General features: G+C 48.7%; 1 protein-coding gene across 13 annotated transcripts in view; it reads left to right on the forward strand.

Moving 5' to 3' along the window:
• Positions 1 to 27,670, forward strand: part of Stacl (Stac-like) — a 723,254-nt gene that overhangs the window by 678,781 nt on the left and 16,803 nt on the right. For 10 of the 13 annotated variants that reach the window (XM_069332474.1, XM_069332482.1, XM_069332481.1 and 7 more), the window contains 2 exons: positions 14,502 to 14,642; positions 21,324 to 21,460. In XM_069332474.1, coding sequence (XP_069188575.1) covers positions 14,502 to 14,642; positions 21,324 to 21,460 — 278 coding nt within the window. The remainder of the gene's footprint in view (positions 1 to 14,501; positions 14,643 to 21,323; positions 21,461 to 27,670) is intronic. The other 3 variants (XM_069332483.1, XM_069332486.1, XM_069332475.1) reach the window with 2 other exon arrangements.

Consider the following 27,670-nt stretch of genomic DNA (forward strand, 5'->3'; position numbering starts at 1 on the left):
TGGAGGACCACAGCTGGACGGGGTGTGGGTAGTGTGGGGGGTGGAGGACCACAGCTGGACGGGGTGTGGGTAGTGTGCAACCTGTCCTCTTAAAAAGAACGTCGCTTTTGGCCGTTTGTTCGTATGGCCGAATATGGACGTATTTTGAAAATGAAAAAAAAAATAATATAAATTTGGGAATTTGTTTTTTCAACAAAAGTAAGTTAAGGGTCCTCTGAAGTGTGTGGGGGTGGTGGAGGAATACAGCTGGTCGTGGTGTGGGTAGTGTGAGGGGTGGAGGACCACAGCTGGTCGTGGTGTGGGTAGTGTGAGGGGTGGAGGACCACAGCTGGTCGTGGTGTGGGTAGTGTGAGGGGTGGAGGACCACAGCTGGTCGTGGTGTGGGTAGTGTTATAGTGTGGTAGTGTATATAGTGCCGTGTTGGCGTGGTCACTCATCACGCCGGGTGAGACATGGTCTGCATCATGGCTCTAGTTACTCCAGTGGGAGATGTTCTCCTGGTTCAGCGATACTTTGATCGTTCGAACCCTCGTTGGCGTTGTGTATCATCTCGTGTGTCTGTGTCACAAGTTTTCTCTTTTTCTTGGAGTCTGTACGAAATAGTGGACAAAGCAAGAGGAGGAAATATCGGTAAACGCTTCCGATCTCTACCTTTGTCGAGGACAAGTACTCTAACAGGGTACAGGTACTGTTAGGGTACTCGGGGCTTATTAACTCGGGGCCGAGTACCCTAAATCGCCTGTCCGGGTACCTGGGGGCTGCCCTAGGCCAACGACTTAACTTTCCCAGGATGAAACCCACAACAGTCACCTAAATCCAAGTTACCAGTTACTGCTCGGTGCACAGTCTTCAGAAGCCCTGCCCAGGAATCAAACTCGGGTGCAGTAGGTTGTAAACCTGTTGCGTCCACACTGCGCTACTATAGTGCCAGTAACGTGGCACTCCACTGAGGGAGTGCCAGACCTCTCCCTCCACTAAGGGTCCTGACCAGCGAACAACTTCGTTATCTGATAAACAGGTCTTGGTCGCCTGTCACTTCACTGTTGTTGTATGTGATGTATTATGTGGTTTAGTCCACCTAACCAATCGACGCCTAAAGCTCGTTAGTCCGGTATTACTGTGATGTTAGTTTCACTCAAGCAACTGAATTTCTACGCCGAATTTATAGCGTTAAAATCGCGATGTATTGAGTGGAGATCGTGGCGGTCTTGTGCGCTACGGCCGCTCACCAGTTCCCAGATGGACTTTGAATAGTTTTTCGTTGAATAAACATTAACAAATAATGTTTCGATTCCTCTTGTTTCACGCTTCCTTCTCTTAACCTCTCGCGTCATCCTCCTCGTCATAATATCTGTGCTTCCACACTAATTTAATAATTGCTATCATGTTCGTCGTTTTCCACCTTTCTGGCACTTCTCCTGTCTTTTAAAATATCAGTTGTATACTATAGTCAGCGGCTCACAACCTCTGTCACTTCCTTTAGTAACCATGTAGGGAGATGTATAAATCCAGGCCTCGCTGCCTTTGGCCATCGCACCTCTATTATTCTCGAACTGTTTATCCGGCGCTTTCAGGGGTCGGGGTTCGATTCCCGATGGTCCAAGTAGTTGGGCACCATTTCTTCACTCTCTTCGTATCCCAGATCCTTCTTCCTGTATCCCTTCCAAGTGCTACATGTTGGCATCTCTCCGTGCACAGGTGGACACACGACGTTAATATAGCAAGGAGTCGACGCTGATAACGTTAATGCTTTAATTGTCGCTTTTAAAAGTTACCGGAGAAAGTCTTCCCGGTTGGATAATGTCCATATTTACCAACCCTTACCTAGTCTGACGGAGCTGTGCCTTACCATCCCTGGTCTAATCTAATCTGCTTTCCTTCTAATTTTGTTTAACTCATTTCGAGTGTGTGTGTGTGTGTGTGTGTGTGTGTGTGTGTGTGTGTGTGTGTGTGTGTGTGTGTGTGCGTGCACGCGCGCGTGTGTGTGCGTGCGTGCGAGTACATGTGTGCGCGCACGCGAGCGCTCGATTAAAAAAATAAAAGTTCATTGCCAAACCCTTTCATTCCTCACTCTCTTCTCCCAAGCCTATCCCCCTCAGCCCCCCCCCCCCACCCTCTTCTTCTCTATTCCCGTGGCCCCATTCCCTCTACCCTAAACCCCGTCCTACTGCCCCTCCCCCCCCCCTCATCTCCCCACTCCTGTCCCCATCCTTCTACCTCCCTCCCCATGAAGGATGACTGCACCCCACGCCACGCCGGGCCCTGATAACGTCCAAGGTTGGATACAAAGAGCCGGCCTTTAATCATGGGTGACAGAGCTGGTGGTGTCCCGCAGGTCTCCTAGACAGGGGTAATGTGCCTGTCAGGTGGCCTGTACCTCGCGTCCTGCGGTCCTGGCCTGTACCTCGCGTCCTGCGGTCCTGGCCTGTACCTCGCGCCCTGCGGTCCTGGCCTGTACCTCGCGCCCTGCGGTCCTGGCCTGTACCTCGCGTCCTGCGGTCCTGGCCTGTACCTCGCGCCCTGCGGTCCTGGCCTGTACCTCGCGCCCTGCGGTCCTGGCCTGTACCTCGCGTCCTGCGGTCCTGGCCTGTACCTCGCGCCCTGCGGTCCAGGAAACAAGGAGAGAACGCAGCTTATACCGGGGGCATAACAGATAGCCTGGTTGATCCAGTTCTTCCATCCACTTCTGTTCGTTTATCCATCAGTTCAGCCCGCCCATGCACCTGTTTGGTAGGTTTCGTTCCCCCCGTGTAATTACTCGTTAGTCTAAAAGTGTTTTTTTTTAGACACTAGGATGACACATGGTTTATTGTGTTATTCCTGCAGGCTGCGTGAGGCTCCAAGTACTCCCGGACGCTCAAGATTAGCATCTTTGGGTTACTCACATTTCCCTCCGCTTCAGGGGTTCGTGTTATGAGATCTCTCTGAGATGGTGGGGGAAAAAAAGCATCAGTTGTGATGTTTCTGGCTACAGAGGTTCGTAAGGAAGCTCGGTTTCCCGCACAGTGGGTTATCCCTGTGATCGCTTCTATGCCGCAGCACTTCTCCAGAATTGTTGCTACAGTGACTGGTAGATTTACTAGTTGGAGTGTGCACAAGCCTCAAGAACACTTATGGAACACAGGATTCAGTTCTGAGCTACCGTATAAAGTTCAAAATCTTACTGAAGCGACCATACGAGTCATAAATACTCACACTCCGCCCAAGTAAAACAGAAACAAGCAACACATAGTAGGCCAGCCAGAGGCTTAGGGCCCGCGCAGGCATATCCCTGCAAAAAAAAAAAAAAAAAAGTTGGGATGTTCCACGTTTCCTTCCTGACTCTTTCACAGTGTGAAAGAGTCAGGAAGTCAGTCATAATAAACAAAATTTTCATTGACAAGAGTCAGTCATAATAAACAAAATTTTCTTAAATACAAATTAAATGTTACATAATGTGGGTTTGTGCATATTTATACCTAGGTAAGGTTAAGCGAGGTGTTTTGGCGGCGCTTATACACACGAAGTGTTTACTATTATAGGCTAGAGGTAAATGAACCAGGGGCCAGATTCACGAAAGCACTTACGAACCTGTACATTTTTTCTCAATCTTTGGCGGCTTTGTTTCCACTTATTAAACAGTTGATGAGCTCCGAAGCACCAGGAGGCTGTTTATAACAATAACAACAGTTGAATGGCAAGTTTTCATGCTTGTAAACTGTTTAATAAATGTAACCAAAGCCGTCATAGATTGAGGAAAGATGTACACGTTCGTAAGTGCTTGCGTAAGCGCTTTCGTGAATCTGGCCCCAGGTTTCGAGTTATAATTTCAAATAAGTCAACCCATCCCAAGCTATAAGTCAAATACCGACTTACGTAGATATTAATAAGTCAGGTATTTGACTTATTTGGCAGACAATCATCTTACACGATGAATCTCTTCATAAGATACAATAACAAATGTTTTTATCAAATTAAAAATCATTAATGGTGATATATGCAGTTAGGTCAGGTGAGGTGGTTTGGTTACATTGGTCTCGGGTGTTTACAATATTAGCTGGAGGTGAATGAGGAAGGTTGGGCATCAGATGACAACATGGTGTAGTGGACTATATATATATCCCCTCAAACACACACCGAAACTACGACGTTGGTACAACGTTCGAACAAGTTTTAACACCTCCTAACCAGTTGTAACAACCAATATAGCAAGTTGTAACAACGTTCTTATACGTCATAAACACGTTAAGCCAAGATGTAACAACTTTATTACAAGTTGTAACAAGCGGAAAATAGAGACAGTTTCGGTTTGTGTTTCCAGGGATATGAGTCAAATTAGCTGACGACCTGAGCTTGAATTTTATCTCTGTAAATGCTTCACCCACGTACTTAAAATACAAATAATCGCCAACAGAACCTAAAAACCTAACCTACCTTACGCCTAATTATACATAGAACTTTAATGTGTAATAATATTAATTTATATTAGAACAAACCTCTTTTTTTTAATACACACTATATAAAAACTCATGAATGTAGGGTGGGGGGGATGGCCGCTGCTTTAACGAGCCTGGCCTGGAGACAGGTTGCTGTATTTGACATGCACGATGCTAACTTCACGGCCCTTTGTCGTGAAGGCGGGCTGAAGGTTGGCTGACTCGCAGCAAGATGTCTACTAATTCAAAAGCGTCGCTCAGTAGTATTGAAAAGTTCTTCCGTATTTAATTTTCTTCTTTTCATAACGATTTCACAAAGTGCAAATCCGCTCGCTTTCAGACGCATTCCAGTTCTTCCAGAGTAACCGTTAAGACTTGTTAATGGCAGCATTAGTTATTCAGTGTCGTTTTAGGGTTGGCCGCACCTTGGAGGAGTAGAGGCTGAAGATGGCTTGTCTCGCTTCATGCAGGTCGGCCTTCAATCCCCGACCGTCCAAGTGGTTGGGCACTATTCCTTCCCTTCGTCCCATCCCAAATCCTTATCCTGATCCCTTCCCAGTGCTAAATAGTCGTAATGACTTGGTGCTTTCTCCTGATAGTCTCTCCCTCCCTCCCCGTGGGTCTTGACTCACCACCTACATATAGATTCATCTAGATTCACCGGTCCCCCCCCCCCTCCTACCTGGATGGGGGGGGGGAGAGTCACTCTGGGTCACCTGGACACATTGGGACACTGTTTCTTGTGGCTCCAAGCATTCAACATCTTAACGAGACCCGTCGCCGCTTGTTTCAAAACGACTCCGTAGTTGGCTAAAGTTTACAGCACTTACGCCGAGGCTGAGCTAACCCACTTGCCAGCACTAACAGCCTGGTGGGACAGGAGTGTGGTGGGTGCGGCAGGTCCTCAGACTGTACACACACACACAGCTATAGCCAGGGATACATAGATCTGCTGCGTATATCCTTTGAAAGTATACTTTTAGAGCTATACACTGCATACATATCTAGGATATACTTAATGAACAAATCCACAAGGGATCACCCCGGGCGTAGGCTCGAACCCTCATCACGGCCATTGTGGATTTGTTCATTTGATATATCAGGCTGTTGTGATTTGTGTGTGTATAGGACACGCCTGCTAGTCGATTAGAAAGCTAGAGGAGTTACCTTGATAGCTCTCCCAGGCGGTTGATAGACCTTGATCTATAGGCCTATGATAGAAAGTGCTTTCACATTCCCCGCCTACACCACCCTCCTCGTGCCGTGCTCCCGGCCTGACCGTGTTGACCCGTGTCTCGTGTTCCGTGTTGTTCCTTGTCTCCAGTTCCGTGTCCCCAGAACGTGTGCTACTTTATTGTGTGTACAAGACATGGATGTCCTGTGCCTTACTAAATTTAAGTTCTATATTGTTAGATATAATTTTTTAAGCCTTTGGTTTAATATGTATATATATATATATATATATATATATATATATATATATATATATATATATATATATATATATATATATATATAATATATATATATATTAATGTGTGTGTATATGTATATATTATATATATGCAATGTTTTATTTGTTCTTTTTTTCAGCATCATTTTGTTAAAATGTTCATCTTTAAATTGCTGTTTTAAGTTATTTGTTGAACAACCAAACTGTGTTATCTTCATGGTGATTATACAGGCTATCCTCCCATAATGACAGTACTGCACGTATATATCAACTATTTGACTAAACGTACAAAAAAAAACTGTCGGATGCAAAAAAGGTTCACGTTTTGAATTACTGAATTAGGTTACTAATTCAGTAATTAGTACTTGTGCTTCACTAGGTTTAAGAATGCCTAAGTTTGTTTTTAATTCATTTTTTGTCGTGACCTCTACACAATGTATAATATAACATGCAAACATTGTTGGCTTCAGTTGCTCACCTTTTGTACGTCCGACCAATAGTAGGTACTCAGGGTAAGTATCAGCTTAGGAGGATGGGTTACAAGTGCAGAGGGAGAGATGTACTTCCTCCTCTCCCATCTGTGAGGGGATATGGGTCTATATACCATCTGTGGCCTGTGTTGCAACCCTTCCCAGATCTCCTAGCTCGCCCCCACCACAGCTTCCCAGGTCCACTCTCCACCTCCCAAGGCCCACTCTCCACCTCCAAGGCCCACTCTCCACCTCCCAAGGCCCACTCTCCACCTCCAAGGCCCACTCTCCACCTCCCAAGGCCCACTCTCCACCTCCCAAGGCCCACTCTCCACCTCCCAAGGCCCGCTCTCCACCTCCCAAGGCCCACTCTCCACCTCCAAGGCCCACTCTACACCTCCAAGGCCCACTCTCCTGCTCCCAAGACGCACTCTCCAGCTCCCAAGGCCCACTCCCCAGCTCCCAAGGCCCACCCTCCAGCTCCCAAGGCCCACACTCCACCTCCAAGTCCCACTCTCCACCTCCAAGTCCCACTCTCCACCTCCAAGGCCCACTCTCCACCCTCCAAGGCCCACTCTCCACATTCCTAGGCCCACTCTCCACCTCCAAGGCCCCCTCTCCAGCTCCCAAGGCCCACCCTCCACCCTCCAAGGCCCACTCTCCACCTCCCAAGGCCCACTCTCCACCTCCCAAGGCCCACTCTCCACCTCCCAAGGCCCACTCTCCACCTCCCAAGGCCCACTCTCCACCTCCCAAGGCCCACTCTCCACCCTCCCAAGGCCCACTCTCCACCCTCCAAATCCCACTCTCCACCTCCCAAGGCCCACTCTCCACCCTCCAAGGCCCACTCTCCACCCTCCAAGGCCCACTCTCCACCCTCCAAGGCCCACTCTCCACCTCCAAGGCAGATATTCCCTATCCTGACCTCAATACGAATTCTTAGTAATGATTACTAACTCGCTTATGTTTTACCACTTGAATAATCGTCTCCTTCTTGGTGATAAACCTTTCTCTCACTAACAACCTTTCCTTCAATAGAGCTAAGGATTTCTCTCACTGAAACAAGCTTTCTTCCTTACAGCTAAACTATTCTCACGTGAACACTCAGTCCTCACAGTGAGCTAAAGGCTTTCTCTCACATAAACAAACTTTCCTTCTATAAAGCCTAAGCTTTCTCGCACTTGATCAACCCTTTCTTTCGTAAAGTTAAAGCTTTCTCTGGTTCATTATGGACTTGACTCAGTTCAATGTTAATTGGTGGTGAGTTTTTATATTAGTCCAGTAACACGTACTGTTCACGTGCAGCAAAGTTTACACCCATGACCCCCCCTTACTCACTGAAGCCCCCCCTTACTGAAGCCCCCCCTTACTGAAGCCCCCTTACTGAAGTCCCCCCTTACTGAAGTCCCCCCTTACTGAAGTCCCCCCTTACTGAAGTCCCCCCTTACTGAAGCCTCCCTTACGGAAACCCCCTTACTAGAGCCTTCCTTACTGAACCATCCGGTACTCACTGAACCTCCTCTTTATGCTGTAAACCCTCCTTACTTACTGAAGCCTCCTTACTTACTGAACCCTCCTTACTTACTGAACCCTTCTTTACTGAACTCTCCCTTATCCCCACGTCAGATATATTTTATTGTCAGGTATAACCTTTTCCTTGTATTAAATTATTAAAGTTTTTTTAATCTAAGATCCTCTCGCTTTGCTAAGATCTCTTCCTCCATACGGCAACAGCTTCTCCTCCATGAACACTTCCTACATGCAGCAGAGCTCCTCCATGTACACTTCCTACATGCAGCAGAGCTCCTCCATGTACACTTCCTACATGCAGCAGAGCTCCTCCATGTACACTTCCTACATGCAGCAGAGCTCCTCCATGTACACTTCCTACATGTAGGAGAGCTTCTCCTTCACATACTTTAAAACACATTTCTAAACGGGCTAAACTTTTTCGCTGTAATAAAAAGCTAATAATTCTTTTACTTTTAGCTGAACGAAGGTAAAGCTTCAAAGTTAACATCAAAACTATGAAAAAAAACCCATCCATGCAGCTAAAGCTTAACACCCCCCCCCCATACTGCTACAAGGTTCTTGTTCCATCAGCTGTAAGCGTTCCTGTGCACCTTAAGCTTTTCCTCCGCGCAGTTAAAACTTTCCTCTGTAAAGCTGGAGGTGTTCCTGCCTATTGCAAAAGTTCCTCCATAACTCTTACCAATTTTATTTTCGTCTCCTCGTCACACGCAGCTCCCCCCCCCCCCGTCCACCCTTCCATCCTCTCTGCCCCCCCCCCCCTAATCTTCTACCCTTCCCAGGCCCACCCCACTGACTCCTACCTCCCCCCTGCCTCTAAATTTTGTATGTTATCCAAGTAAAAAAATTTTTTTTTAGGTGGAGGCTTATATATTTTGGCTGGCTACCGTCTCCCCATCCAACTCCCTCCCCCCACTGTGCACCCCCCCCACACTGTGCACCTCCCCCCACACTGTGCCCCCCCCCCACCCCACACTGTGCACCTCCCCCAACACTGTGCACCTCCACAACTCTCCCCCACCTACCGACCCTCTCCCGCATGTCTGAAGGTAAGCCAGCTCGTCAAACTTACCCAAACATGGAGCAAAAGAATTACAGGCATTATGCTCTTAAAGTCCATAGTAACAGGATAGGTTTGGTCAATATGATTATTAACCCGGTAACATTTAATAATTACCCAAGATTTTGAAAGACTTGAGAGTAGAGAGTGTGTGACTCCAGGCACAGGAACTAAACGCTCTCTCAGGAGCAGGATCACGTCACAAGACAAGCATCTCGAGATGTAACTCAGGTGGTTCCCTGCGACCAGACAAGGAACTGCTTCATTAACCTGGCCATCTTAGGTGCCTGCCTTGGGCTCCTTGTTCGCTAGTGATGGTTGTCCTCCCTCCCTCCTGACCTTCCATACGCCCCCCCCCCTCCTGCTCTCCCCAACCCATCACTCTTTTCACCCCATTCCTGTACACCTTTCCCATCTCCATCACCCCCTTTCCTCGTGTCATGATTGTCGTGGGGAATGTTTGTTTTGTATTTCAATCTTATGTGGTGTTTCACCGGTGTGACCTCCTACTGCTTGACCACACCTGTGACCTCTTCCCTGCTGGACCACACCTGTCATCTCTCCCCCTTGCTGGACCACACCTGTCATCTCCCCCCTGCTGGACCACACCTGTCATCTCCCCCTTGCTGGACCACACCTGTCATCTCCCCCTCTCCTGGACCACACCTGTCACCTACCCCCCTCTCCTGGACCACACCTGTCACCTACCCCCCTCTCCTGGACCACACCTGTCACCTACCCCCCTCTCCTGGACCACACCTGTCACCTACCCCCCTCTCCTGGACCACACCTGTCATCTCCCCCTTGCTGGAACACACCTGTCACCTCCCCCTTCTGCTGGACCACACCTGTCACCTACCCCCCTCTCCTGGACCACACCTGTCACCTTCCCCCCTTGCTGGACCACACCTGTCATCTCCCCCCCTGGTGGACCACACCTGTCACCTCCCCCCCCCCTCTGCTGGACCACACCTGTCACCCCCCCCCCCCTGCTTGAGGAGGATGGAGGCCCAGGTGTTCATTCTTCACCATATTCTTGGAGTAATTAGGTTCATTATCCCTAGGTCGATTTTATGTATTTTTTCCACCTGTAAATTAATATATTTGTTATGTAATAATTAAGTACCACATATATTTTTAATATCAACAATAAGAATATTTTGTTCGCTGTTCATACTCGCCATAGAAAGCCAGAAGTGTCCAGTCAGCATGCTGCGTGGTACAGCTGCTGCAGGGGTTCATGATGCGTGGTACAGCTGCTGCAGGGGTTCATGTTGCGTGGTACAGCTGCTGCAGGGGTTCATGTTGCGTGGTACAGCTGCTGTAGGGGTTCATGTTGCGTGGTACAGCTGCTGCAGGGGTTCATGTTGCGTGTACAGCTGCTGTAGGGGTTCATGTTGCGTGGTACAGCTGCTGTAGGGGTTCATGTTGTGTGTACAGCTGCTGTAGGGGTTCATGCTGCGTGGTACAGCTGCTGCAGGGGTTCATGTTGCGTGGTACAGCTGCTGCAGGGGTTCATGTTGCGTGTACAGCTGCTGTAGGGGTTCATGTTGCGTGGTACAGCTGCTGTAGGGGTTCATGTTGCGTGGTACAGCTGCTGCAGGGGTTCATGTTGCGTGGTACAGCTGCTGTAGGGGTTCATGATGCGTGGTACAGCTGCTGCAGGGGTTCATGTTGCGTGGTACAGCTGATGTAGGGGTTCATGTTGCGTGGTACAGCTGCTGCAGGGGTTCATGTTGCGTGGTACAGCTGCTGCAGGGGTTCATGTTGCGTGTACAGCTGCTGCAGGGGTTCATGTTGCGTGGTACAGCTGCTGCAGGGGTTCATGATGCGTGGTACAGCTGCTGCAGGGGTTCATGCTGCGTGGTACAGCTGCTGCAGGGGTTCATGTTGCGTGGTACAGCTGCTGCAGGGGTTCATGTTGCGTGGTACAGCTGCTGCAGGGGTTCATGTTGCGTGGTACAGCTGCTGCAGGGGTTCATGATGCGTTGTACAGCTGCTGTAGGGGTTCATGTTGCGTGTACAGCTGCTGCAGAGGTTCATGTTGCGTGTACAGCTGCTGTAGGGGTTCATGTTGCGTGGTACAGCTGCTGTAGGGGTTCATGTTGCGTGGTACAGCTGCTGCAGGGGTTCATGTTGCGTGTACAGCTGCTGTAGGGGTTCATGATGTGTGGTACAGCTGCTGCAGGGGTTCATGATGCGTGGTACAGCTGCTGTAGGGGTTCATGTTGCGTGGTACAGCTGCTGCAGAGGTTCATGTTGCGTGTACAGCTGCTGCAGGGGTTCATGTTGCGTGGTACAGCTGCTGCAGGGGTTCATGTTGCGTGGTAGAGCTGCTGCAGGGGTTCATGTTGCGTGGTACAGCTGCTGTAGGGGTTCATGTTGCGTGGTACAGCTGCTGCAGGGGTTCATGTTGCGTGGTACAGCTGCTGCAGGGGTTCATGTTGCGTGGTACAGCTGCTGCAGGGGTTCATGATGTGTGGTACTGCTGCTGCAGGGGTTCATGATGCGTGGTACAGCTGCTGTAGGGGTTCATGATGCGTGGTACAGCTGCTGTAGGGGTTCATGTTGCGTGTACAGCTGCTGCAGGGGTTCATGTTGCGTGTACAGCTGCTGTAGGGGTTCATGTTGCGTGTACAGCTGCTGCAGGGGTTCATGTTGCGTGTACAGCTGCTGCAGGGGTTCATGTTGCGTGTACAGCTGCTGTAGGGGTTCATGTTGCGTGTACAGCTGCTGCAGGGGTTCATGTTGCGTGTACAGCTGCTGCAGGGGTTCATGTTGCGTGTACAGCTGCTGTAGGGGTTCATGTTGCGTGTACAGCTGCTGCAGGGGTTCATGTTGCGTGTACAGCTGCTGTAGGGGTTCATGTTGCGTGTACAGCTGCTGTAGGGGTTCATGTTGCGTGTACAGCTGCTGCAGGGGTTCATGTTGCGTGTACAGCTGCTGTAGGGGTTCATGTTGCGTGTACAGCTGCTGTAGGGGTTCATGTTGCGTGTACAGCTGCTGTAGGGGTTCATGTTGCGTGTACAGCTGCTGTAGGGGTTCATGTTGCGTGTACAGCTGCTGTAGGGGTTCATGTTGCGTGTACAGCTGCTGTAGGGGTTCATGTTGCGTTGTACAGCTGCTGCAGGGGTTCATGTTGCGTGGTACAGCTGCTGCAGGGGTTCATGTTGCGTGTACAGCTGCTGCAGGGGTTGATATTGCGTGGTACAGCTGCGGTAGGGGTTCATGTTGAGTGGTACAGCTGCTGCTGTAGGGGTTCATGTTGCGTGTACAGCTGCTGTAGGGGTTCATGTTGCGTGTACAGCTGCTGTAGGGGTTCATGTTGCGTGTACAGCTGCTGTAGGGGTTCATGTTGCGTTGTACAGCTGCTGCAGGGGTTCATGTTGCGTGGTACAGCTGCTGCAGGGGTTCATGTTGCGTGTACAGCTGCTGTAGGGGTTCATGTTGCGTGTACAGCTGCTGCAGGGGTTCATGTTGCGTGTACAGCTGCTGCAGGGGTTCATGTTGCGTGTACAGCTGCTGTAGGGGTTCATGTTGCGTGTACAGCTGCTGCAGGGGTTCATGTTGCGTGTACAGCTGCTGCAGGGGTTCATGTTGCGTGTACAGCTGCTGTAGGGGTTCATGTTGCGTGTACAGCTGCTGCAGGGGTTCATGTTGCGTGTACAGCTGCTGTAGGGGTTCATGTTGCGTGTACAGCTGCTGTAGGGGTTCATGTTGCGTGTACAGCTGCTGCAGGGGTTCATGTTGCGTGTACAGCTGCTGTAGGGGTTCATGTTGCGTGTACAGCTGCTGTAGGGGTTCATGTTGCGTGTACAGCTGCTGTAGGGGTTCATGTTGCGTGTACAGCTGCTGTAGGGGTTCATGTTGCGTGTACAGCTGCTGTAGGGGTTCATGTTGCGTGTACAGCTGCTGTAGGGGTTCATGTTGCGTTGTACAGCTGCTGCAGGGGTTCATGTTGCGTGGTACAGCTGCTGCAGGGGTTCATGTTGCGTGTACAGCTGCTGCAGGGGTTGATATTGCGTGGTACAGCTGCGGTAGGGGTTCATGTTGAGTGGTACAGCTGCTGCTGTAGGGGTTCATGTTGCGTGTACAGCTGCTGTAGGGGTTCATGTTGCGTGTACAGCTGCTGTAGGGGTTCATGTTGCGTGTACAGCTGCTGTAGGGGTTCATGTTGCGTTGTACAGCTGCTGCAGGGGTTCATGTTGCGTGGTACAGCTGCTGCAGGGGTTCATGTTGCGTGTACAGCTGCTGCAGGGGTTCATGTTGCGTGTACAGCTGCTGTAGGGGTTCATGTTGCGTGTACAGCTGCTGTAGGGGTTCATGTTGCGTGTACAGCTGCTGTAGGGGTTCATGTTGCGTGTACAGCTGCTGTAGGGGTTCATGTTGCGTGTACAGCTGCTGTAGGGGTTCATGTTGCGTGTACAGCTGCTGTAGGGGTTCATGTTGCGTGTACAGCTGCTGTAGGGGGTTCATGTTGCGTGTACAGCTGCTGCAGGGGTTCATGTTGCATGTACAGCTGCTGTTGATTCACTGTGGAGGTTCTACGAGATCTGTCTTGACCGTAGCAAATAAACTTTCCTTCAAATGTAGAATGTAAACAGGTAGCTGTAGGCTACATACGGTGTATCCCCCTTTCCCCTAGAGTTCTTTGGCAATACATCTTCTGAACTGCTTTTTATTGTGGTGATTTACAGTGGGGAGAAGTCAGCTGTGACCACCCCAGTCGTAGCTTCGGCAGAACCCAACGCTGTGTAAATTAAATGCCATTATTAGTTTTGGTGATGCACTTCTCTGGCAGGGGGTGGCAGGCCCCCATCCCCTACCAGGGGGGATGGCAGGCCGCTCAGCCCCTGCCAGGGGTAGATATAGACCATAGCGCTCCCACCGCTCACCTCCTCCCCCATGCACCTCACTCCGCCTTTTTTTCTCTCAAATATATCGCTATTCTAAAGTGATCTTCGTAGTGAGGAAATGTGCATACATTTATATGGATGAATGAGGCGGTGATGGGTGGCGGTGGTTGCGTGTTGTTGAAACTTGCCCGCCACTAACCCCTGGGAGGAGGGGCCTGCATCCGCCCCCCTCCCCCCTGATTGCTGCTTGTGTTGGGTTGCCCCCTCACACAAACTAATATTCCTGTGTCGTCGTTTTCAGTAGCGCTGTGTAGATGTCTTCCCCAGATAAACTCATTAAAAAAACAAAAACATTAAGTTTTAAGTTTGATTGTGATCATCCTTTTCTTTTTAGCGAGACCCCCCTTATTAACGAGCACGTGTTATGAATGCAATGTTGCTGTTATAAGTGAAAGGGTTTATGTGTAAAAGTGTATTTTTTAAATGGGGGATGGCAAGTGAATTTAAGCAGACATGATTCACTGGCCAAAGTATGGTATTGTGTTGTGACTGGCTGTGGGTGGCAGCCATGTCTGGGAGCATGTCGCGCGTGAGTGTGTTTGCATGGGTGTGTGTGTGTGTGTGTGCGTGTGTGTGTTCCATTAGCCGTGAGGTTGCCCGCTGGGCTTGCACATTCCAGCACATTACTAACAGCGTTCCTTGACCTGCCTACCACAGCCCCCATCAGTCCACGCCGCCAGAAACTCAACTTGCGAATGAAAAGTTTCTCACTTGACTCTCCGGAGTCGACCGAGCACGTTCATCGCAGGCGCCAAGGAGGCTCCGCCCACGTCAGCCACGCCTCCTCTCACAGCCAATGTAAAGCTCGCAGCCACGTGCACGTAGCACGCCCACCAGTCATATCCTTCCACGTCACTATTCTCTTAACTACTCTGACCAACGGTCTTGTTGCTAAGCACCAGCTCCAGGCCGATATTTTCTCATCTCAATGTTTGCCGTTTTGTATAGCCTCTTACAGTCAAATTCAATCATGTAATTTTATACTTGTCTTACTCTTTCGTATGTCCCAGAAAACTGTTTAAAATACCTTTTAAAAAATTCTTCGTAATTAGAGGTAATAGATTAAAGTATAATTAGAATGCTTGAGATGACCAGTTGCTGTTGACTAACGTAGCCAGACTTTGCTGTATGTCTCTAAAAGTGGATGTGTGTTGTGGGCACGGGAGCTTCCTCACACCCTGCTCTCACCGTGTTGCTTCACTCCGGCCGCCCGCTCGCTGGCCGCTCTCTCACCAAGGAATGACCGCCACACTAAGCCACACTGTGCTTACCTCTTGTAACTTTATCAGTGATGGCCTCACCTACACTCTTTCTAATAGGATATTTTGGTGTAATTATTATTTTATATATATATACATATTTTTTTAGGCACCTCGTTAGAAAACTTATATATACTTGGTTCCTCTTATGTTTGTGGCATGCTCGTTAATTAGTTGGTGTTCATGGCGATGCTTCCCTTTATCTTCTATTTTAAATTTAATCCTGTTTTGTTTTTCTCTCCTCGGGTTATCTTGCTCCCAACTCTTGTATTGCCTCAGTGCTGGTGTTTTATCTCCCTTTGTTTATTCAATGTTTATGCGTTTTAGTTTTGTGTTTTCTTTGTGTGTTGACATTTTTGCCGTTTCTGGTAAAGTGTGAGTCGTGTAACGCAGACATTGGCGGAGGCCCTGGCACGCTCCGGCCCTCACTGCTAACAACGCCAGCCCGTGTGACAACGGGCCTTGCGCTCACCTGTCCCAGGGTCGGGTGTTGCCTGCCTCCCACAACAACTCCACTGCCTCCTGCATCGCGTTCGCCTCTCTCCTGCATGTTTACAACCCAACGCTCACATTATTTCCTTTGGTTATCCATGTTTATGTGAATTTTGAGACTTTTTTTATAAGAAATTCTGTGCTTTCATAAGGCAATCTTTGCTCAAGTTTCAAATGTTTTCTGTAGACTAGAATTTTTGATAAGATAAATATTTATTGCTTTTTTTTTTACCAAGGCCCGGACATGTTTTTAGGTCGAGGTTATAGACTGCTTTTTGCATATCTTTTTTTTTTCCTAAGATGCCATTTCTTGACGTGATTTTTGTCGGTGTGGCACATCTCTCCAGGCATCATGCGAGTTTAGTTAGAGTTTGCAATACATAAGAGGGACGTTACAGTGGTGAAACTTGACAGCTTTTGTGGTCAACTCCAAATCATGACAAAGTTCTTCTATAATGGCCCCCTGCCTGGCCAAACCTGACGTAATGTTCCTTCCAGCTGCATATAAGCTCTTGAGGCCCAGAGCCGTCTTACGACAAGACCTCAACACTGTACTTCTCCACGCTCTAAACCGGTGTTTATTTTTTTTTAGGTTCTTCCTGATAAACGCCCAAGAGCCGTCCGAGTTAAGCCACCCTCTTAGACGAGACAAACTAGTTTATGCCCCTTGACCTTCCTAACCATGCTTGTCTTCTCCCCCTCGCGTGTATTAGGTCACTAACATGACACCCGACACACACGTCCTTCTTCACGGCAACCCAGGATGGCTGGATATAGGGAGATGGTCACGTCTCCGCCCGCAGAGCGAACCCCTCACCGGTAGGGGAGGCGGGCGGAGGCATAGGGAGAGATGGTTAAGCTTCCGTTTGCGAAGACAGCCTTACGTGGAGGGGGAATAGAGAGATGGTGAAGCCTATGCCTACTGGGGGTACCCCCTTCCCCCCCTCACAAGAGGGAGGATGGGACATAGGGAAATGGTGTCGAAGTCTCTGCCACCCACGCGCGGGAATTGAGTGGTCATGGGGGGCTGACGGCTGAGTGGACAGCGCTCGGCGTTCGTAGTCCTAAGGGTCCGGGTTCAATCCCGGGCGGAGGCGGAAACAAATAGGGCAGAGTTTCTTTCACCCTGATGTCCCCTGTTCACCTAGCAGTAAATAGGTATCTGGGAGTTAGACAGCTGCTACGGGCTGCTTTCTGGAGATGTGTGTGTGTGTGTGGAAAATAGGATTAAGGACCTGTCCGAAACGCTATGCGTGCTAGTGACTGTACAAGAATGTAAGAACTCTTGTATATATTAAAGAAAAGACCAGTTAGGGTGTTTTAACGTTCAGACCCGGTTATAGCGACTTCCAGTGGGAGTTGTGGTATGCAACTCGTGCTCCAGGGCAGACTGGGTGCTCATATTTCGGACAGGTGCTCTCATCTGTGGCCGGTGTTCTCATCCATGATCGGGGGGGGGGATCATGAACAGCATGGCTCTCTAGGGCCATGAGACGGCTTGGTCATCACTGCCGAGGCACACCATGGAGAGTGAGGCATGTCATTCAAGTGTCAAAGCGATCAGAATAGTCACTCGTTGGCCATATCGGGTAATAATAGTCATGGTACATGAGATTGGCCGTGACGAGTGTGAGCGTTGAGCTGTGTTGCTAGTGGTGGCTCAGGCACAGTTTGTTAAGTGTTTGATGATGTCACAAGACTGGTCAGAAGGGGAAGTGTAAGTTAGAGTTACTGACCTGTGCCTTCTTTTGATCATTACTTTAAGGAGTTACTCGCCATTAATGGAGTCCTAAGAGAAAAGTGTGGACGTGATAAATTGCTCATATGAGCTCAAAAGGGGCCATGAAACTCTTGGACGAGAGCTGAAGGTCACTGGGAGATTCGAGTGGGTGTTCAAGGGTCATGATGGCTAAGGCAAGGTCTGTGTGAGCTACAGTATGTCATGATAAACTCATGGTGGGTATGGAACATATACTTCCAGGTGGTGCCATGTACTAAGGGAAGTGTGGGAAAAGAAGCTGATGATAATGCTGGTATTCGTGGCACTCCCCATATTTATTTAAGGTCGTGACCCCTAATAAGTCACAAGCTTCCTTTGTCATTGGATTTCTTGGACCTTTTATAATCCGAGTTGGCCATAACCTCTCCCTCTTCATAGCCCTTGGAGTTTCCCGTGCCAAGTTTTAAGGCAATTTTTGTTATGAATGTCTTTGCTTTAGGGAAGACAGTAGACTGTTCTGACTAATTGATCGTGAACTGTGTTGGCTCGCGTACTACTCAGTCAGTGATCTTCCTGAGTTGCATGGAGTTATGGGCCGTTGATCACGGGGGACTACAAACTTGACTTAATTATCGTTCAAGTGTTTTCCTGGAAATGACATGGACCTTACTGGGTCACAAGAAAAATGTCGAAGTTCTTCCAGGCTTATAGGTGTTAGGGATTCCGGGGCTGTTGTGGGGTTTGGATCTTCACGGCCATGCGGTATCAGCTGTACTGTAAATGTCAGCACTGTGGAGAAATGCCCGACAGACCACTGGAACATTATCCAACACAGTGCACAGTTACAAACCCATTAAGATTTCAACTTAGATTCAACAGAGCAGAAGAAGTTGTTAAACACATATGGCAAAATCTTACTAAAGCGACCATACGAGTCATAAATACTCACACTCCGCCCAAGTAAAACAGAAACAAGCAACACTTAGTGGGCCAGCCAGAGGCTTAGGGCCCGCGCAGGAATATCCCTGCAAAAAAACAGAGCTGATCTCTTAGCGGAATCAATGATGATCACGTACATATTTCAGGGTGGTGGAAAGTCAGGTGGTTACTCTCTGGTCACAGACAATCCCTGACCGTGGCGATGGACATTTACTTCTGTTTGTGGGAAACTTGACGGAGAGTGTTACGGCACCTTTTTTCAATAAACAAGACACTCATTTCCCGCGACTTGCGTCTAATATCACAACACTTACAGCTAATATTTAGAACAACACTTGAGAAGTTGTGATAATATTACCCCGTAGGCCATCTGGGTTTCCTGGAAGACTGACGTGGAGTGTATTTCGTCAAGGACCCTCCATTTATAACTAATTTAGTCACGGATGTTCCCGAGTGCCCTTAGGAAGGTTGGGGTCATCAGTAACATTGCCCCGCATGTGTCGCGTGGCGCCCCTGGGACCAACACACGGCACAGTTATTATATATATTACCATCCACTCTTCTTCCCACTGGAGAGGACAAGAACGTCAACATTTCTTTAAATGAGTTCCTCTCCAGACCACAGTGGCCTTCTTTTTAACATCTTCCCCCATTAACAAAATCAAAGTGTGGCGTTGATGTGTGGTCATGTAGCGAGACAAGGTGAGAGCAGACGCCCTCCGCCAGGTTGACGAGCTCTGGCCCCCATTTCTTCCTCTTGTTTCAGAACCTAAGCTCTCGGTGTTCGCGCTGGGCATGATCGCCTCCACAAAGTCCCGTACAACCCACCACCACTACTACCACCAACACCGCCCCAAATCGCCCTTTTTCAACCACCTAAAGAGCCACACTGGTACACCTCCACCTAGTGCACAAGGGGGATTATAGCCCCCGCCCCGCCTCTAGCATACCTTCTAGCATATCCTCTAGAGCCTCTAAAGAAGAGTGACCCATTTAACATGTTTATCGACTCCTCAGTAACTAGAACAATTTTCCTGATTAGACCTAGTCAACATTAGCCTCCTGAGAGCATCTTGCCTTCATATCCTTTTTAAACTGAGAAGTAAATTGAGCTAGAAATGTTTTGTCGTTTGCATTGACTACTCGCCGCATTCAATGTGGAATTGCCTCACTAGAAATGGCGATAGTGAGCCTAGATATACTGATGTGAATGTGTGTGATTGGCTTGCCTCCCCATGTGGTGGTGGTGGTAGTGGTAGTGGTGGTGGTGTGCGGCGGGGCTGGGCAGGCCCCAACCTTGGTGCACACGCATACACACACACACACTCACCAACCAACTGGTGGTGGTGAGAGTGCGGGCGTGTGTGCGCACGCGGCGGGGCTGGGCAGGCCTCATCACCATCCCTGGTGCACACGCACACACACTCACCACTCACACTCACCATCCAACTCCTGGACCAGACACCAGGAGCACCACCGACTCAGTATCTCCCGACACTTGGAGTTAATAAGTATCTTGCTACATCAGTGCATCGTAATGACTCCTCTACGGGTTTTTTTTGTTTTCCTTTAGCTGCCACAATATTAGTCCGGGCCTGAGTTAGATACATTTATGAAGGTGTTTATGTGAACTTTTATAGATAGCTTACATACCATATATTTTATATACTGTACTAGCTGTAGACTTTTCACCACCTAAGGTGTGTCGAGTGCGTGCAGGTCTCTACGTCGTCGCCCTGGAACTCTAGTTATTGCCATTTTATAATATAGCAATATTTAGAATAGTTATTTGCTGAGATTTGGTTAAATTAATTTGCCTTACCACAGGGTACGAGTAATTAATGAGTGTATGTACTACAGCTGCTCTTAGAGGAGAGTGCCGCCAAGTTGCCAGCCGGAGTGCCGCATCTGGTGTCCTCAACACCTGGGATACAACTCTGCACTTATTACGCATTCTTGACACTTGGAATAAAAAAAACATATTTTTGTTGTTTTTTTATACATGGAATTGTTCCTTTTGTTTTGATGTAGTGTTACGGTTGGTGAAGTAGACCAAGCCGGCGTGCGTGTCTCTGGGGGCAGCTGCGGGTGGGCGTGTGGTGGGCGTGCATGAGGAAGCCCAAGGGACACGCCGCCAGGGACTACTGACGGCACCGTGACGCGCCTGGTGTGCGCATGCGCCTGTGTGTGTTGGACGTTCCGTTGTGTGGTGAACTGTGTCCGCTTGCATGCTTCCCTGTCTTAACACGCTCTCATTCTGTACAAGCAGTAACTACCAATTTGTAGCGATACTTCCGGGAAACAAATATTTATTAAGCCAATTAACCATCCTCTGTTTGACTACTTTATGGCAACTAAGATAAGAGTTGTTAATTGGTATTCATTTGCCTTAGACTCTTGACTCCTGGAAGGGTAATCAGCGCTATCGCTATTGTGCGATATTGGAAGTTATTTTGTGCAGTATGAGTGAGGCAGGCGGCCCGCGGCCCGGGCTGAGCTGCGACGAGGCTCAGGAGCCCTGGGGCGCCCTGCCAGCGCTGACAGCGACGTGACCTGCTCGGCTCTTCAGTTATATATCTGGGAGATTACTAGTATGACTTTCATATCTAATTCTGCACTAACTCTCGCTCTTAAGCACTTTGAATTGTAATTTGGTGAGCGGCATTTAGTCAGCAGCCCTGGGCTGAGCGCGTCCAGGTTCCTGGAACACGAGACGCCGCTCGCTAGCTGGGCTCTTGGCTCTGTGCTTACATATCATATTTATTAGTTACCTCACTTATTAGTCTCATTTTTTTACCTTGTTCTTTTTCATTGATTTAATGCCCAGTCAGATAGAGTAGTTTCTTCATCCAGTAATTATGCTTTGAGCTCATGATCTCCCTTTGATATGAAGTAGTAGTGTTGATGCTAATAGAAGGAAGGTGGGGGGTAAGGGGCTGCTAGGGGCTGCTCCCAGGCCAGCGGCACACTCCGCCACCTCGCCTGCGGCCGCCTCCCGCACCTCGCCTGCGGCCACCTCCCGCACCTCGTCGACTGGTTTAACCTCTCCTGTGTCGCCTCCCCCCACAGCGCCCTCCAGCCCAGTCCACAACCGGCGCCTCCTCACCGCCCGAAACATGAGAATGAGCTCAGTAGACCTACCCGACGAGAACGAGAAGTCCCTCAGTTCAGCCAGCACCTCACCCTGCCCTTCACCCGTAAGTAAAGTAAGTATGCAGGTGCCGATTGTTACCAAGGAAGAGGATAGTGAAGATGGAGTGGCTGCCTGCTGCCCTCTCCCTTCCCCCCTCTCCCCCCCCCCCCATCAACAGTCCTCGCACGATGGCTGCTACACCTTGGTCCCTCCTCCATGCCTGCTGCTGCGCCTGCTCGTGGTGCTGCTGCTGCTGCTGCTGGTTGACATACGAAAGGGGACTTGGAGAAGTTGTGTTGTCCTAACTTCTGCCATGTTCATCCTTTTATATTGTTTGATGTGGCTGGAGCGTAGTGTAATTGTGCGGAGTTTCTGCATTACTTGTAAGATGGTATGTTCTCCCTCTCCTCCTTGTGTAGTCTTATATGTGTCCGTGCTGTATGGAATGTTCTCTCTCTCGCTCTCTCGCGCTCTCGCGCACTCTCTCGCGCTCTCTCGCGCTCTCTCTCGCTCTCTCGCTCTCTCTCTCGCTCTCTCTCTCGCTCTCTCTCTCTCTCTCTCTCTCTCTCTCTCTCTCTCTCTCTCTCTCTCTCTCTCTCTCTCTCTCTCTCTCTCTCTCTCTCTCTCTCTCTCTCTCTCTCTCGCTCTCTCTCTCATAGCGCACTAGTGTATGTAGATGATTCACAACCGGGGGTCCCGGGTTCAATGCCCGCAACGTTTCCTTTCACCTGCTGCACCTCTTCACATAGCACTTAATAAGTACCGAGGAGTTAGAACTGTTGTGGATTGCCTCCTGGAGAAGGGGGAGGGGGGGGGAGGGGGAGAAGGAGGACGTCTTCGAGAGCCATAAGGTGAACCTACACACACACACACACACACACACACACACACACACACACACACACACACACACACACACACACACACACACACACCTTTGTTTCAGATGGTGAATGAGAGTGCGTGGTGGTCCCCGGGTGACGTAATAATAATCCCCAATAATCCCACTCCACTTTCTCATCACTCTCACCTTGAGCACGTGGCTGGCAGATGCTTAAGCTTCAGGCCGTGACAAGCATTAATATGACACATGCGTTAATGTATGACACATACGTTAATATTACAATTGCGTTAATATGACACGAGTGTTAAATTAATAAGACACCAGCATTAATGTGACACAAGCGTTAATATATGACACAAGCGTTAATATATGACACATACGTTAATATGACACAGGCGTTAATATGACACGTTAATATGACACAAGGTCACGCACGATCACACTGCCACTAATGTCAGTTGATGATTGACGCTAGTAAAGGACAAGAGGGAAGTCAGCTCTACTTATCAGTCCCAAAAAATGACAAAAACTGACATTGATATTATTACTTATTAAGAAGATAAAGATCTTATTAGGAAGATGTGGTGATGAGCCGCGTCACCAAGATGAACGCCGCTCTTCATGCGTACTGATTGATTGATGATTGATGAAGATTAAGCCACCCAAAAGGTGGCACGGGCGTGAATAGCCCGTAAGTGGTGGCTCTTTGGAGCCATTACCAGTATCAATAGAATAGGTGACGCTGGTGACTAACATCGTATCCCAGGATATTTATATAAAATATTGAGTTTGAAATTATTAGAACATTTATATAAAACTGAAGGACTGATCCAAATTTCAGAAAATGTATTTAATATGAAATTTTCTATATCCGAAGTTGTATATTTTTTTAAACTCATTTTCAACAAATGAAACTCAAAATTAGTTTGGGAAGAATAGTTTAAAGACGGCAGATAGGGCGTTAAAATGTATGTGTCCAGTTGGTATAGGCTTACCAAGCCGGGATCCAATGTGTCCCAATATGTAAGAGTTGGATATTGTTTGAGTTGAGATTGGATATTATATCGAGTCGCTCAATATAACGTCGAGTTGGCTCGACGTTGAATCACCGTTAATATAGCATTCAACTGACGTTGTTGCTCTTGGCTACTGCGTCAGGCACTGGGGGAGACGGTAACAAGCTTCCAGAGTAATTAAATATAACTATAGGGATGTTTCTGAGAAGCAGACGGGGGTTGAGGCGGGACTGTCTTAGATGCCTGCTTGCTCCACTTAATTATTAATTAGTGCTGCTGAGAGGAGACTGTGCAGGCTGATACTATACGACGCCACTACAACCTTCAAGGGGTCACGCAGGGTGCAGTCGCACCTCCACAGATCTCCAGTATCAGCTCTTGATACTGGTAATGGCTCAAAAGGGCCACCACTTACGGGCTATTCATGCCCGTGCCACCTTTTGGGTGGCTTAATCTTTATCAATCAATCACCTTCAAGGGCCACCACGCCAAGCCTCCGAGGGACACCAGTGGCCGCTGTTTCAGCCGTGTGGTTCCTCTCACCAAGTGAGAGGAACAAGCGTGTGACAGTGTAGCGAGGCACAAGACACAGGTTTATATAAACCAGGTTTGGATGTTTTATCATCCTGAATGTGATGGATATCCCTGTAATCTTTGGGCAGGTTAAAGCAGCGAATAGTTCAGTGTAGGAAAATCTGGAATAGTATGAACAAATCCTCAAGGGCCGTGACGAGGATTCGAACCTGCGTCCGGGAGCATCCCAGACGCTGCCTTAACCGACTGAGCTACGACATGGTAAAAGAGTCTGGGATGCTCCCGGACGCAGGTTCGAATCCTCGTCACGGCCCTTGTGGATTTGTTCATTTGATGCATCACGCTATTGTGATTTCTGTGTGTAGTGTCGTGTCTGGAATAGTACAATAACTAATGACACGATACACGAAAATATCGTTCAGAACACAAAGAGGATTTTTGTGGCCAGACAATACACGTTGTTGGCTGTGACCTGCTCTATGGGCAGTGATAGGTTGTGATGGACTTTGACAGTTACCGGGTTTTCAACATTCGAGTTTGACATTTTCTTCCTCTACATATCGTTCTAAGGACGATATTCAAACAAAGGTGATGTAGCAGTCCAGCCTCCCAACATGGCGGAACTTACAGTAACGAGGCGCACGCGCTAGAATCAATGTTGTAGCCAACATTGTTAACGTTTAGTGTACCTATAATGTTGTAAAGGGCATGAAAACCCCCTCCAACCAAATATTCCTACGCCTAGTATAGCACATACTATGCTGAACTACATACGTTGGACTTAAGATATTAGGTCTAAGATTGCTTCGTCAGGATAGGTTTAATTCTTTAGTTTTTTGAGACGCCGTTTGGGCCAGCCCGTCCTCCAAACAAAGATCCAAAAGTGATTCCATGCACCCGCCAAACCCCAGCTGTTTATGAATGAAAAACGGTTTACACACGACTCACAACTGCTGACGTTCGAACACTTCCGGAACAAGTGCTTCACTGACGAATTTTGATCGAACCACAACGCTGTAAATGCTTCACCCACTTACTACAAATACAAATAATCGCCAACAGAACCTAAACACCTAACCTAACCTAACCTATGCCTATATATGCACAATATGCTAATATATTTTAATATTAATATATATTTCAGAACATTCCCGTTTTAAATGAACAGCGTGTTAAAATTTATGAATGTGTCGTGGGGTCGACCGCTGGATGTAATGGACTTGAGTCGAGGACGGGTTGCTTTGAGCTGAGAGTTACACAAAATGTTAATTTTTTTTTTATTAATTGCTGTACGGACTCGTTTAGGGGGACGGGTTTGATTGTAGAGAGACAGGGAGGCGAGTGTGAGTGTGTGTGTGTGTGTGTGTGTGTGTGTGTGTGTGTGTGTGTGTGTGTGTGTGTGTACACTCACCTAGTTGTGTTTGCGGGGGTTGAGCTCTGGCCCTTTGGTCCCGCCTCTCAACCGTCAATCAACAGGTGTATAGATTCCTGAGCCTATTGGGCTCTATCATATCTACACTTGAAACTGTGTATGGAGTCAGCCTCCACCACATCATTTCCTAATGCATTCCATTTGTCCACCACTCTGACACTAAATACATACGTGTGTGTGTGTGTGTGTGTGTGTAACGTTGCCTCTCTTAGACACCTGTCACATGTGACCGAGGTACAGAGGTAAACTATCCATTCCGTCGTTAATGGATAGCTTGGCGTCCGTGACGTTGATGTGAGGTGAAAATGGCCTTCAGTAATTCCGTGTTCTTCAATTCCTCAAGTAACCCTCATGTTCATCACTGCCTCAAGTAACCCTCATGTTCATCACTGCCTCAAGTAACCCTCATGTTCATCACTGCCTCAAGTAACCCTCATGTTCATCACTGCCTCAAGTAACCCTCATGTTCATCACTGCCTCAAGTAACCCTCATGTTCATCACTGCCTCAAGTAACCCTCACGTTCATCACTGCCTCAAGTAACCCTCATGTTCATCACTGCCTCAAGTAACCCTCATGTTCATCACTGCCTCAAGTAACCCTCATGTTCATCACTGCCTCAAGTAACCATCACGTTCATCACTGCCTCAAGTAATCCTCATGTTCATCACTGCCTCAAGTAACCCTCATGTTCATCACTGCCTCAAGTAACCCTCATGTTCATCACTGCCTCAAGTAACCCTCATGTTCATCACTGCTACGAATAATCCCATGCTCTCCAATGCCTAGAGTAATCATCCTCAGTAATGCCTCAAGCACTTCACATGCTCATCAATGCTCAAGTAATCCTCATCCTCATTAATGCTTCATGTAATCCTGCTCATCAGTGCCCCAAATAATCAACTCTCATCAATGCTCGTCTCTAGTTTTCATCCTCGCTAATTCCAGCCTCCATTATCGCAAACCCTATTAATCCCTTTCTTCATCACTTTAAATTTAATTAATCCCATCATTCAATACCCCCCCTAACCCCCCATTAGTCTTCAAGTAATCCCTTCCCCCTATCAAATTAAATCCACATCTTCACTTTACAGTCCAAGAAATCAGAAATCTTCACTACTTCGACTCGAGTCGTTGTCATCTTTACTTGCCAGACCAAAGGAATTTTTTTTGGTTATTGTCCTTCGATCCCCAGTCATTACCTGCGCCCTTCGGTCCCCAGTCATTACCTGCGCCCTTCGGTCCCCAGTCATTACCTGCGCCCTTCGGTCCCCAGTCATTACCTGCGCCCTTCGGTCCCCAGTCATTACCTGCGCCCTTCGGTCCCCAGTCATTACCTGCGCCCTTCGGTCCCCAGTCATTACCTGCGCCCTTCGATCCCCAGTCATTACCTGCGTCAGTGTCTAGCATCCCATCCTCACTACAACCTAATTAATCCTCACTTTCTGGATAGCTACAGGGGATTACACTGCCTCCTCTGGTAATCACCATCTTCTCTTGTCTCCTTTCTCAAATAATCCCCACCTTTCGCTGCTCCCTGGCCCCGCAGTAATCCTTACCTTTGGTGCTCCCTTCGCTAGTAATCCCCATCTTCACTGCCCCCCACAAATACCCATCTTCACTGGCCCCCCCCCTCAATAATCCCCACCACTGCCCCCTCCCTAGTAATCCCCACCACTGCCCCCTCCTAGTAATCCCTACCAGCTCCCCAGTAATCCCCATCACTGCCCCCTCCCAGTAATACCCACCACTCCTCCCAGTAATCCCCACCACTGTCCCCAGTAATCCCCACCACTGTCCCTTCCCAGTAATCCCCGCCACTGCCCCCAGTAATCCCCACCACTGCCCCCCCAGTAATCCTCACCACTGCCCCCCCCAGTAATCCCCACCACTGCCCCCCAGTAATCCTCACCACTGCCCCCCCCAGTAATCCTCACCACTGCCCCCCAGTAATCCTCACCACTGCCCCCCCAGTAATCCTCACCACTGCCCCCCCCCCAGTAATCCCCACCACTGCCCCCCAGTAATCCTCACCACTGCCCCCCCCCCAAGTAATCCACTTCAGTGTTAGTGAGCAGCAACCACTAAGAGACGGGACGAGGCATCGATTAATTGGAGAGTTACGGCCTGGGTGACCCCATTCCCCCCTCCCCCCTTCCCCTCCCCCCCCCTGCTCCAGAGCACCCTCCCCCCTTCCCCTCCCCCCCCCCTGCTCCAGAGCACATCCACCTGGACTGGTTGGTACAGCGACAGCCACGCTACTTGTAAGGTCTACGTTCGATCCCCCAATGGTGCCAAATGGTTGAGCACCGTTCCTTCTCTCCGCCACCCTTATCTCAAGGGCTATAAGGTCATCTTGGCTTAGCACTTTCTACTAGCAACTAGCTTTACCATCAGTTCTGCCCTCCTCACCTTTGTTCTGGAGAGGGGGAGGGGGGGTAGAGAAGATGAAGAAGTA

This window comes from Procambarus clarkii, chromosome 27 (genome assembly GCF_040958095.1).
Source record: "Procambarus clarkii isolate CNS0578487 chromosome 27, FALCON_Pclarkii_2.0, whole genome shotgun sequence".
NCBI lineage: Eukaryota > Metazoa > Arthropoda > Malacostraca > Decapoda > Cambaridae > Procambarus > Procambarus clarkii.